Source organism: Megalops cyprinoides, chromosome 7 (assembly GCF_013368585.1).
Source record: "Megalops cyprinoides isolate fMegCyp1 chromosome 7, fMegCyp1.pri, whole genome shotgun sequence".
In the NCBI taxonomy this organism is placed as follows: Eukaryota; Metazoa; Chordata; class Actinopteri; order Elopiformes; family Megalopidae; genus Megalops; species Megalops cyprinoides.
In genome coordinates, this window is record NC_050589.1 from 24,349,347 (window position 1) to 24,363,039 (window position 13,693).

The 13,693-nt window shown below is 45.7% G+C and overlaps 1 protein-coding gene across 7 annotated transcripts in view; it reads right to left on the reverse strand.

Annotated features, from left to right (window-relative positions):
• Positions 1-236: 236 nt before the first annotated feature.
• LOC118781231 (RAP1 GTPase activating protein) overlaps positions 237-13,693 on the reverse strand; it is an 81,069-nt gene continuing 67,612 nt past the window's right edge. For 4 of the 7 annotated variants that reach the window (XM_036534169.1, XM_036534171.1, XM_036534174.1 and 1 more), the window contains 10 exons: positions 13,076-13,162; positions 12,586-12,726; positions 11,488-11,619; positions 6,955-7,064; positions 5,393-5,509; positions 4,603-4,738; positions 4,324-4,435; positions 4,095-4,198; positions 3,168-3,213; positions 237-2,366 (listed from right to left, as the gene is read on the reverse strand). In XM_036534169.1, the coding sequence (XP_036390062.1) occupies positions 3,205-3,213; positions 4,095-4,198; positions 4,324-4,435; positions 4,603-4,738; positions 5,393-5,509; positions 6,955-7,064; positions 11,488-11,619; positions 12,586-12,726; positions 13,076-13,162 (948 nt within the window). In that variant the 3' untranslated portion in view covers positions 237-2,366; positions 3,168-3,204. Of the gene's footprint in view, positions 2,367-3,167; positions 3,214-4,094; positions 4,199-4,323; positions 4,436-4,602; positions 4,739-5,392; positions 5,510-6,954; positions 7,065-8,704; positions 8,783-11,487; positions 11,620-12,585; positions 12,727-13,075; positions 13,163-13,693 lie in introns of all 7 variants that reach the window. The other 3 variants (XM_036534170.1, XM_036534175.1, XM_036534172.1) reach the window with 2 other exon arrangements.

A 13,693-nucleotide genomic window follows, 5' to 3' on the forward strand; every position in this document is an offset into this window, starting at 1 on the left:
GCTATTCACAACAGGCTGTTTTCTCTTTCATGATCAGAGTTATGCACACAATGCATTTTAGCATAAATAGCCAAAGTGAGTTCTACATTAGTTCTACATTCAGACTGACTGCTGCACTCAGGGGCATTACTTCTAGCTTGAAGGTAGACCTCTTCCTACACTCAAGGCAGCTGATCGTCCATTCATTTTAAAGGCAACCTCAAGGAATTTCACAGTATTTACGTTACGTTTTATGGTTATCGAGTGCACAGTATTGTTTCTGTCACCGGTCTGGACAGTTGCATTTCAAGTCCTATTTTCAATGGGAGCACAAAAAAGAAGCGTGTTACATTTGCTGAATTCGGGGGCCCCATGAACTTGAATGAATACCTAGATAGGTAAAACATAACACCACCCATCATAAAGCACTGTGGCCGAGATATTTTTGCTATCGTACTATGGGACTAGGTGTGTGTAGTGCAGACTAAGAGTGAAGGTGCTGTCTAGTGGAGTGAAGTGTCTACAGATCCCAGGCGCAAACAAACAAAGCTCTCTCTGCGTGTCTCCTCTATGGCTGCAGCTCATGTAGAATCACAAACAGAATTTCACCACACACAATATGTACATGTACATACCCGGAAATACACAGACTGAATGAAATACACAATTCACTGTTTTATTTTGAAGCAGAGAGCTGTGCTGACACAACGTGATGCAATCTCCCTGGTTGGACTGTATGGATGATGGGAGGTGCTGCTAGGTAACTGGACCGACCCGATTGTAGCCTCTGTAGTGAAAATCAAGCAGGCCTGATAGTTCTGACATGCAACATGACAATGAATAATCACATTTGTCTGCATGTTCAAGAAATGCCACCATTAACATCCCGTCACGACAAATATAAATAGAGAAATGACAAAGAAGTACTTCCAGAGTACTTTTTGAGACAGACAAAGTGTGCAAAGTGAAACTGGAGTCGAGCTTTCTGTTCTAATGAGTGAACAATACACCAGCGTCTGACTCAGTATCTGATATATACAGAGAACACAACATCGCTTCAGGCAACCACACTCTTCACTCAAAGCACGTAATAATCCTCGACCTGTTGGGGCAGAGGGCCATTCATTTTTTGAGTATACCAGTTTTCATCATGTGGTAACTCTTGGTCCCGACCCTTCTAATTTTTTAAACTGCTGTGTCCAGTTTGTTGAACGGTGCATTTCACTCGTCAGCATAATTCAGGGTTCCCTTGGCCATGTTCTGTGAAAAGATCTCATGAGACTGTGAAACGTTCAGGTATTGCTTGTCTAATCTTATTACCATCGTTCAGAACTTTGAACAAGTGACACAACAAGTAGCTGTACATCTGGTGAATCTGGGCTGGCTGTGGGTAATTATACGCTTTAACTTCAGGCCTCAGATTTGCCTAATACAGTAAGGCTTCTTTCATCATACCGTTTTGGTAAGGGCCATCATTTATGCTGTCATTATTGTATACTAAAGGTTTGACACCCTTAAATACTGCTCATCAGCAGACAGATTATGCTGACATTCACTCAATTAATAAATTATTTTCAACATTAGTTGTAATTATAACTGATGTTTAATCTGAAAACATAGTTTTGCACTTGGGTCATAAAATGTGTGGGGGTAAAAGAGACAGGGATAAGAGGTTTATTATACAAACATTTATCATAGATTGGAGTGGATCATTCTTGTCTTTAGGCAAGACCACTTTCCCTGTATTGACTCCCTGGCTGTCCTATCAGCCTGGCCATGGCCTTACTTAATAGGTCACCAATGCCTGTTTGCACAGTGGGGATTGTGTTTGTAGGAGTACCCTCCATGTGAGTCCAACGGCACTGTTCCACTACCCTGTGCAATCTGCATGCTTGACACTTTCAAAAAAAAAGCTCGACAACAAAGTCAGCATGTCTACTGTATCTAGATGGCAGAACTCCCACAAACTGACAGCATGTACCAAAAAAGTGCGCTTTGGAAAAGGAGTGTCAGACCAAAAATAACAAACAAACGAACAAGCAAACAAGCGAACCAGTGAGCGAACAATCAAACAAACATGTGAGTAAGCGGATGAAGGAGAAGTGAACACAGTGTGTAGATGGACCCTCTGCGGGCTGCACTCCCCTCCCCTCTTCTCCCCCTCACCCCTGCCCCTCATGACACTGCCCTCAGCCTCCTGGGAAGGTGTGGTCACATGATGATGTGGTGAGGGCCACAGTGTTGCGCTCACAGTCCTGGTCCATGTACTGGCCTCACAGCCTCTGCAGCTGGCTGTGGTCTTCCTCCTCCTCCTCCTCTTCATCATTGGTGGTGCCAAAAACCCGTGCCCGCCTCATCTCCTGGAGGGTGTGTTTTTTATGGGGATGCTGTTGGGACAGGAAAGAGGCTAGTCTCAGAGGGTGCCATGAAACATGAGGAATTCAGGCCACAAACAAAGGGATTAAGGTGAGAAAAACAATTCACAAGAGTGATCAGGTCTACAGAACAATGACTAATGGCTGTCATTGCCATCTGCACACTGTTACGCTGATATGTATTTGTTCTTCTGTACTGTATAGGGAGTATACAATGGCTCCCGTCACATGAAGAGCTGCAACACTTGCAGAAATGCAAATTTACCTATCCATTGGCAGTAACCCAGTTTAAGCTCAAGCTCCACTTCACTATCAAATGAGGCCTTAAATTTAGGATTAGGAAAATTTAGGATACAGCAAGTATGTATCTATAGACACGATATGTATCTGGTACATAGATCGACCATGCAGTTTCTCTGGTTTCATTTTTCAATTAAGTTATGATTGTTTCCTGAGACCTTTTACACATGCATTGAAAATACTATGGGCAACTGTAATTTGCTTCTCATTTTCAAGTGTTGGAAATTTGGCCAGACACAGTAGTCATCTTGTTTATGAATGAGTGCCAGCCACTGTCACAAGACCTACCTAATGCCACAAAATTGCTTGCTTGCTTGCTTCTTTTCAGGTATACTGTGCACTGTGTTCAGTTGGTTAGCAGGTCAAGGTACTCATAGTGGCACATAGAGAGCTTTCAGTTTAAGATTTCTGAACAGAATCGTGAGGTACACTGCATATGGCCTGAATAGCTGATTGGTCTGTGTCTAGACTCTGCCAAGAGAGAGGCTGTGGAGACAGCAGATAATGGCTGACCTGTTGATGGATCCATGAAGCGATCGGGCAGAGGAGGCTAGCATTTCTGCACAGGACACACACACGCACAGAAAGCAACAGAGTTAACACGAGAACCAGCGATAAGAGGCCAGAAGAGCAGGACACGTTCACAGGTCACAGGTCACAGGTCACAGGGCATGCAGTGACTCCCTTCAGACAGGGTACATTGAGGTCAGGTAGTTCTTCTCTAACAGGCCTGTGTAAAAGCAAGTAACACCTGAATGAGCAGGACATTACACGGCACAGCCATCTCTCAGGATAATGCAGCATGTCATAGTCAGCCTATGAGTTTTGAATTCCAAATTCACCTGTTATTGAGAAAGGTACTGCATGATCCTGCTCAACTGATATTTCTGTGAAAATGACCATGTGCAGGTCAAGTCTACAGCAGTACCTATGAATGTAATGCATGTTGATGTGGGTCTGTTGGAAATGGATTGAATACCTTTATCAGACTTACTCCATTGTTAACTTTAACAGAGTTATTGCCCAAGTCACACATTTTTGCATTCTCTTCGTGACTGAACTGTTTTTTTGTGTCATTCTATCATTCTGAAATTATGCATGGATTTGGAGTGAACAAAATGTTCCAGGATATCCTCTCACACTATATAATTGTGAATCACAACACAGACACTGCATGCACACCACTGAAATTCACTTCAGAGCAATAGAGAACAAATTCACAAGAGTGAAAACAGCATTTACAAAAGCACAGCAGGAGAGAGAGAGACGCAGCTACAAGCCAAAACAGCTCAATCTTTCCATGGTACAGAGTGGATTTTAGGGAGACAACGCATCCAGTCCCGGCTCCAGTCTTAATACAGCAGGAGTTCACTCTTTGATTGTGAAGAAAAAACTAAGCCCCATGTCAGAGCGCCCCAGGGCTAGACTTCGCGGGCTCACCGATGCAGACTTGTGATCTTGTGGCCGCTCCAGTTTGATCCGGATGTCTGAGCGGGACGGGTCGGGACCCTTGCTGCCATCTGAATGCTGGGGTCTGTTAGGCGCTGTAAAATCATGCACTCCATTGTAAAATTTTTATCAAAAACAAATCTAAGGTGCCAGCTTTGTCCTGAAACCAGCCTTTTTCTAAAGGCCACGCCCCTCTGGGCCCTGGTCTCTGCCCCCTCACCTGGAGAGCTCCCCCTGCTGGTGGTGCTGGTGCTGCTCACACTGTCCTCCAGCCAAGTGCTGTAGGTGAACGAGTCTCTTTTGTGTGGTGTCCCTGCTGAGGACAAGCTCTCCTGCAGGAAATACACACACACACACACAGTCAGATATACAGCAGAAGCATATACACACACAAACATGCAGACACACAGGCAAACGGACAGACAGACACACACACACACATACAATATAAATTCGCAGCACAGTACAGTTAGGAGTGCGTGGTGGACTCACGACTCACCATGCCGGTGTCGTACTCCTCCGTGGGCTCGGTCTCATTCTCCTCCACCACGCTTGCGAAGCTGCTGGCATTGGACGAGGAGCGCGACAGGTCGTTACCCTCGGGGATTGAGGGAGCCCTGCAACACATAGCAGAGCTACACGCCTGGGTTACCGACACTCTCCCTTCCGCACACCACCATCAACGCACCTGCGTTCCCACCACAGAGTTAAGCACAATGATGCCATGCTCCTTCCTGACTCTAGATGGCTGACATGCATGGCGTCTCCAGCACTGAGCTGTAGCGGTTAAAGCTGGGGATACACACACCCGGCGGTCAGCCAAAAGCTGTTGGTGCCCAACCATCGCCTGTTTTCACTGTGGTGTGTCTCAAACAGTGTGTCTGTAGCTGCCCGCTGTTGATGGCTGTCATTTCTGATTCGACATGTACAATTGGCATCAGCCATTGGTGAGAGTACTTATCAAAGATGCCAGCAGATCCTGACCAACAACACCACCAGAGCACCTTGACCAATCATTGGATGTGAGTGTAATAAATTTAACACGGTGGACTTGTAACCACAAGGATGCATATTTGGATTCAGGATGGAGCACTCCAGTTTGAGGAATGTACAGCTGTGTTGCTTCAGTAAATGTTTTGCTATGCTACATGAACAGATATTTGAGTTGCCCTGATAAACGATGTCTACAGACTGAATAAATAGTGTAATTTAATGAAAAGAGTGGTAAGATGTAGTGCAGCTGTTGTGCCAGAAGGCTGAAGGTGGCACACATAGTGAACCCCGCTCACCTGTTCTTTGTGGTGGGCACCTCCGGTGAGCTCTGATTGGATGAGTTCTCTGATTTGGGATCTTGTGAGGCGTGGCCGCTGTCTGGAGTTTTCTGTGTGCTGGGGGAACACTCCCTGCTGGAAGTAGGATAGGGCGAGAGAAGGGGGTATGTCAGGGAAGGGGTAAAGGTACCACACTAGTACTGAATGTCTGCTACACTCTGCATTAAATGAGTGCTTGCAGGTTAGAAGAAACCACATCTCTGGGTTAATTAGCAGCTAGCTGGGTTATTTAAAGCTGCAAGACACTCCGCAAGACACTCCGCTCGCCATTCTGTGCAGTGATCTTCAGAGCAGGTTCTGCAGTTTCTGATCGCCTTCAGCTGGGAGAGTCGGACTCAGCTCCGGGAGGGCTGCATGTGGATGCATCTGCTTTTAATCACCCCCCCGTCCCCCGTCCCCCGTCCCCCGTCCCTCAGTAAGACTGCCGTTCTCCCCATCCCTGCCAGTGATGAATGACAGCTCCAGCTTGTAATTTTACAGCACACTCAAGAGATGGTTTACCGCAGCGTACTTTGGGAGCGGCACAGGTGTAGTAGACATACAGCGCTAACTAATCTACTGCACCGTTTAAGGCAGGGGAATTGGGCTGGACGAAAAACCGGCATACACATCTGAGCCCAGAAGCTGAGTTTAATACCACTGGTCTGCAGTGGTTTGAAGTGTGAGGCATAGCAGGAACTGAGCATTGCAGAGCGTGCGTGCGCTGTTACAGTTACCATTTAAATTGATGGTAATCAAATTAGTTACATTATAGAAATATTTAGATTACTGAAGGGATTACATTGGATTTTTTTCATTTAATTTCATTTATTTTTTCATTTAATGTTCAGTTGGAAAATCTATTCAATGATAGGCAACTCCGGGGTATATCTCCCATATGCCCCTCATGAAAAAAAAAGAAGAAAAAAGCGTGCAGCCTGCCTGACTCACAAGACAATAGAATAGAGAGTGAGACAGAAAGCAACCAGCGCAACGCGTTTATGTCATGGAAATACCAGGACCATTTTACTTTCAAATCTGGCAAAGGTTACAACATAACACGTCGTGCACGTCCTTGTAAAACTTTCACAAAATGCTTTAAATGTTTTTTTTTTATGTGAAATGTTATCATAATTAAAAAATATAGACTGTATTATATGTATTGCAGTAAAAAAATCACTCAAGTTTGGCTACTTATATTTTGACATCACTTGGACACAGTTCGTGAGAATCACCCAACCAGTATATGTCACATTCACACTTTTAATTACATACTTAAAAATTAAAAACACATTGTTCAGAAAGCAATCTAAAGTATTTAGATTACGTTACTTACCTTGAGTAATCTAATAGAATACGTTACAAATTACATTTTAGGGCAAGTATTCTGTAATCTGTAGTGGAATACATATTAAAAGTAACCCTCCCAACCCTGGCTACAGGAACTCCTGCTTCTTCCTTGTTCCTCAGAAAGTGAGCTCCTGGGGTGGGGTCTATGTCCAGTTTTCATATAACCTCCCCACACCGCTGGGACCTCTCACCTCCTCTCCTGCACCTCCTGGATGTTCTCAATCCCAATAGCACTGCTCCGTCGTGAGCTGAAGGGCCCAGACTTCTTCCTGGTAGGACTTTTCCCAGGGATTATCAAAGACTGTGACATAAAGAAAGAGGCCGAGTCAGCCCAGTGCATCATGGGACCATATAATCTCTCACAGTACTGTGTACACTGCCTGCTGTTTGCATGATATAAAATACAGTGCTGAACACCCATGATGTTGACATTATATAAGCTACAAGTACATTGTATTTCAAATAAATGCATTTTGGTATGACAGCAAACCGAAAGTCTATGTCAGTGAGATTTTCTGATCAACAGAAAGGCAGTGTTGATCTTAGCTGCATTTTCTGTACTGTACTAGAAAACGTACTAGCAAAATGACATATTTAGCAGGGGATAATAATAGTTTGCAAATGGTTACGTGACAGGCCTGGGTAAGACAATATTAATCTTTGCACTTAGGAGCTCAAAATTTAATCCAAGCTAGCAGTTATAGGGTGAAAACAGCACATGAAAGATGGAAGATTAAGACAAGTGCCGTCAGGCTTACTTGATGGTATTTTATGTGTAAGGTCTTTGTTTTGTGAGTGCTGTAGTTCTCCTTTTTTCTTTCTCCCTTTTGAACTCTTAAAATAAGGGTCTGAAAGGGCTTTTCGCCTAACAGAGCTTCAAGGGAGCCTGGGCAGAATTCATGTGTTTATTTGCTTTTAAAACATTATATTCATAAATGTGAATGAAAAGAACAATCAGTGGATCTTAATAAAGGTACTGAAGGATACATACCAGCGATGACCACAGAAGTTGAAAACAATGATTTATCACAACAGACAGTAAAATAGCAAAAGATTGAAAATGACAAGGACCAATGACAGTAGGGTAACAGTGCTGGGGTAGAGAAGGGGCCAGCCTTAGTGTGTCGTGAGACACTAAAAACTCGCTGTCTCTCAAATTGACACATGGCTGGTCCTGCATTGGTATATGACAAGGGTGTGTGTTCTTACAGTTTGTTAAGATGCTAGCTCATATGTCATTGACGAAATAAAGAGACAAACTGCTGATCCTGCAGCCCCTAGACTGTCTGACAGTTGTACTGCACAGGCAGAAGATTCCGTGGAGTTCCGTACAGACAGAGATCTGATTGTGAGTCATAATAAGGTTTGGGTTTGACCTTAGGCAGTGGGTGGGGCCATAGATTTATGACCCTGTCATGACTGTTTCGATCCTGTATTTGACGCTAGGGATTTCCTTAAGGCCATTCAAAGGGACTGCAGTGTAACCGAAGGGTGTATGTGGGTTATAACTGTGGTATATCACTGGCTGCTTCAGACCAAATAATAGCACCAGGAAGTGATCTCACTTGAGTATGAGTATGGACATGAGTGACATTACGTTTCACTTCAGCTACTTCTTCTGGGAAGCACATTTAAAAGTATGGACATCCATGGATAATGGACATGTGTTCAGTAGAATTATGGGTATAACCGACTGGGATAAGATGTATGACATCTTCAGATCAGAAAGACAGAACTGAGGATACCTCAAATATTTTAAACAAAAAGGACAGCTGAAATATCCTTCTATGCACTGGAGATTCCTAAGACTAAAATCCAGTGTCACTCCACTGTAAACTTGTATACTGCGTTGGGTATTGGACTCTTAGTGCGACAAAGTCATGCAGAGAGAGACAGGGAGACAGACGCATAGCGAGAGAGTAGGGAGATTTATACATGAACCTCTTCTATTGTTCCTATTCCTATGGCACTGCCACGGCGTCCATATTTACTGGGACTTTTCCCCGGGACAAGCAATGACTGAATTGCAAAGATAGAGAGAGAGAAAGAAAGAGAGAGAGAGAGAGAGAGAGAGAGAGAGAGAGAGAACACACCATGAGATTACATGCAGCAGGTAAGCGTTAAAATAAGGTACAAACCCACAGCTGAATAATAAAGTCAAACTAAAAAAAAACAAAAAAACAGAAAGACACATTGAGAAGCAGCCTTTTGGAGCAGTGGGGCAGGGGAAGGTAGAGGGCAGAAATGAAGAGAGAGACCGGAGCAGTATGTGAGAAGGCAGGAGGATGGCTCAGAGACCTGGCCCTGTATCGAGGAGTTAAGAAGAGCAGAGGAAGACACGTCACAGAGTTAGACATGAAAGAGCACAGGTTCATGTGGAAGAGGTAAGCCTCCTACACAATAGCACACACACACACACATTAGTTACAAATCATGCTCCAAAGGTACTCCATGGCCAAACTCCGACTGACTATACCATGATTTTTTTCTCTCCGTCGACTTCCATTTTCATTGTACAGTAACTTACAAGGAATCTGGGAAGTCCACTTCACCACTTGTCAAACTACAAAGTGGAGGTCTTATCTTATCTTAGCTGGAGGGCACATGGTGGTCTGCTGGCTTACTGCTTGCCCTCCTGTGACCTCTCTTTGCATTAATTTACATTTGGTCCTTTTTATTATACTTAAGAGGAGCAGAGTGGTGGAAAAGCTAAGTCCAAATCTCCTGTCAAGGACAAAGTCAACTCACAAATTTGGAGACTGACATAAAAAAGAACAGATGCTGTATTGAGAGCTATGTTGTGCGTGTGGTGAGCAACACAAACATTGAAAAAAGGGCAATGTTGTTACGCAGAGTTTTCTTGTCAAAGTGAAGATGGAGCAATATTACTTCTCCACACAAACAGAGGGCATTTCTGTTGAAAAGCAATGTCATAGTGTTAACGTTTCAGGACCAGTGTGATTTGTGTTGGCTTTAGGGCTGCGCTCTGTCTTCCAGCGCCTCCAGCGGCCACGACGTGCTGGGTAGCACAGGGCACCGGGAGGGAGAGGACAGCGTGAGCCCGGTCAGGCAGGAGGTGACAGAAAGCTCCATCTGTCAGGTCTGACTTTCAAACATGTATTCACACCACCGCCAGGCCAAGGGCTTCGGAGTACTTACCCAAACTCGTGGTCTCAGAGCTACACCGAGTGTGCGTGACTCAACATCAGCAGCCTTTGCCAAAAAACACAACACAAAGCAGAACCAAAGGGAAAAGGAAAATGCAACACTGCAGCGGAGCAGCAGCCATGCGGTGGGGCACAAATGCAGCAGCAGAGAGCCACCGACCTGCAGGCTCTGTTCATGCACAGCGTGATGCAGACAGTCATGCACAAGGCTCACATTAACGCTATGGGGGTGTGTGGGAGGACTGTGGAAAGTCAGGGGAAAAAAATACATTCTTTTTTTTTCCCCCGGCCAGTGAAATGGGCAACTCCATTGTTTGGTAGATTCACACAAATATAAAAAGCACACATGCATACACACATACACCCATACATGAGTTTAAACACACACACACACACACACTCACACTCACACACACACACACACACACACACTCACACTCACACACACACACACACACGCACACACATGCACACACACACACACTCACACACACACACACACACTCACACACACACACACACACAAATTCAGCCTGTTTTCTCTGCTTCAATTGCCAGATAAAACTCTTTTTTTTTGTGACGGCACTCTTGTTAATTCAGAGGAGCACAAACTCTATGTGGACGGGACGACAGAGGTGCGGTGCACAGTGGTAAAGATGAGAAAGAAATGTATATTACTGCCATCTGGTTCGACACACGAGCAGCAGCCTGGATGTCCTGTACTGCACGGCACAAACTGTGCCTCCGTGTCACATTCACAGCTTCCCAGTGCCAAGGCTGATCTCCTTCTCCACGGCTCTCCAGCAATTCCACCTTCACCAACATCACCCCTCATTTACCCATCTATGCTTATCTAAAAGGCTCCTTATGCATAAATTGTCCCCTGTTTTCTGCACTGCTGGGCATTATTTCTGCAAATACATCTGCTGCTGTCCAACTTGGGCGGAGATCACACTGCAGGCTACAGACTCCTCTAGCACCAATGAGCACGAGTCTGAAATGAAATGGGCATGACTTAGCAGGCAGAAAGCCCACTCCATTGATGTTGTCACCACAGTGAGTGAGAAGTGGAAATAGAGTCTTATTCATCGATCTCATAGCCAGGGGGACATTGGAGTAGCTCAGCTTCCTTATAATGTGGATGAAAAACACATCTACCAGACATGATGAGAATAAATTACCCAATACGAGGAATGACTACGACAGCAGGAAAAAGTAATGAAATACCAGGGAGTGTTTAGCTAGTCTACACGGTTTCTTTCTTTGGGGAGTGTTTTGACCAACAATGGAATTTCATAAACTGTGAGTAACGGCTCCCCATATCTGGAAAAGCTCGGGTCTGCCATATGTGTTTATGGTGTCCTAATGCAAATGCAGGTCTTGGGTCTCTCTTTGGGGTGCACAGGGGCTCTGACTGGGTGAGGAGTGGGGGAGGGGGGTGGCTGAGGGAGTGTGTGTGTCGGGGGGTATGGGACAGGTCGGGCTGGGCTCAATCTGGGGGGCATATCAGAGGATGGAGAGCATCACCGACCTTTTAAAACCAAAATGGCTACTTACTATCCCCGGGGTTTTGGGGGTCTCTGGTGGGTTGTGGGTAAAGCTGCCGCTGTGGCTAGTGGAGACCATGTTTGGCTTCTTGTTACTGTGGCCCATGGCGTCCATTGACTGGCTCCTGCTACGGATCACCCGCTACAGAGAGAGATGTAAACACAGACTGAGCTACACTGTGTCCAACTATCACTCAAACAGGCTGGTGGGAGGAGCCAGGGATGGGAGGGGCCAGAGAGGGGAAGGAGCTACCCCGTCTCAGAGCTAACAGAGTTTGAAGGACACCGCTTATTCCCATGTGACCGGAGAGGAAGGCAGTCAGAAAGAGAGGGATAAAAAGGGAGAGAGAAAGGTAGGGAGGGAGAAAGAGAGAAGGAGAGGAAGGGAGAGAGATGGTGCTGGAGTGCAATGTGGAAGGAGGGCCTGTTTACTGGCTGGGATGGTTTGGTCAATTTTGAGAGTCTGGACAGGGCACAGGGATGCATACAGGCCGCCACGGACAAGCATGTTAACGAGAAGCCATTCAGACACTCGCCAGGCATCATCCATCACAGCACACAGCAGTGGACCACACCAGACAGGCTGCTTTCCAGACCCCTAATGGATATTGATTAAGTGTTTTGCTCATGCCCTGAGAATGGAAAAGGACATTTTCACAGTTTCCTGACTCACAAAATACTTTTGCAGGCCCTGATGTGACAGGGTGAGGAAGAAAGCCTCCACTGTACCTGCCATGCATACATAATGGAAATTCACTGTGTTGTCCTTCCTATTGTGAAAGTCCAAACCAACTCAACAAACTATGTGCGTGCCTCTTCATTACATTGTTATTTTCAACATCTTGAAAATATATGAAATATTTTAGCATCTTTTAGCCAAAAACAGTATCATTTTCATCAATAACTGAGGGCACCAAGTGCCTATCCATTTCAAAAATCTGGAACACAGCCTTCACTTCATTGAAGAACTCCCAGCATTCTTGCCCACACACAACACAACATTCCGTAGGTCGCTGCCGGTTACCTTAATGGAAGCCCCGCCCACTGCTCACATGTACAGCTGCCCTGAAAGCATACCTGGCCCCTCCCCCCGGGCCTGCTGCATTACCTTGAAGGACTCGAAGAAGCCCCCTCCCCCTCCGCCCCCGTTCTCCAGCTTGTCCTCATCGCCCCCCAGGCCCATCATGGACTGACTGTTAATGTGGAGCTCCTCATACAGCGTCTCCAAGAGGGCAGTGCGAGTGCGCTCCTGTCAACACACACAGACAGGGTCAGTGAGGATACACACACTCACACATACAGACAGAGTAAAGCAGAGAGAATATATACTCTCACAAACACAGAGTCAATCAGAGAGAATCCTGATACTCACACACAGAATGTCAATAAGAGAGAGAACAAGCCTGACACACACACACACACACACACACAAACACATTAATGTGCAAACACTGAGTCAGAGAGATAGAAAAGCACACACACAGTCAGAGACAGAGAAACACATTCACACACACAGTTATGCAGACAGAGATAGAGCAACAGACACACACACACACACACACACACACACACACACACACACACATTATATAACTCACCTCCAGTTTAGCAAACTTGTCAGCTTTGTAGCAGGCATACTCAGCATTGATGAGCTTGGTCAGGAGAAACTCATGGAACTCTGGTCCCTAAGAGGATGAAACACAGGGTGAGTGACAGGGTGAGACACAGAGTGAGTGACAGGGTGAGACAGAGCGAGTGACAAGGTGAGACAGAGTGAGTGACAGGGTGAGACAGAGTGAGTGACAGGGTGAGACAGAGTGAGTGACAGGGTGTGACAGAGCGAGTGACAGGGTGAGACAGAGCAAGTGACAGGGTGAGACACAGAGTGAGTGACAGGGTGAGACAGAGTGAGTGACAGGGTGAGACAGAGTGAGTGACAGGGTGTGACAGAGCGAGTGACAGGGTGAGACAGAGCAAGTGACAGGGTGAGACACAGAGTGAGTGACAGGGTGAGACAGAGCGAGTGACAGGGTGAGACAGAGTGAGTGACAGCGTGAGACAGAGCGAGTGACAGGGTGAGACAGAGTGAGTGACAGGGTGAGACAGAGTGAGTGACAGGGTGAGACAGAGTGAGTGACAGGGTGAAACCCAGGGTGACTGAAAGGATGAGTCATATGACTGGGGTGGGGGAAGTGATTGCCACAAGTGGAGACAAT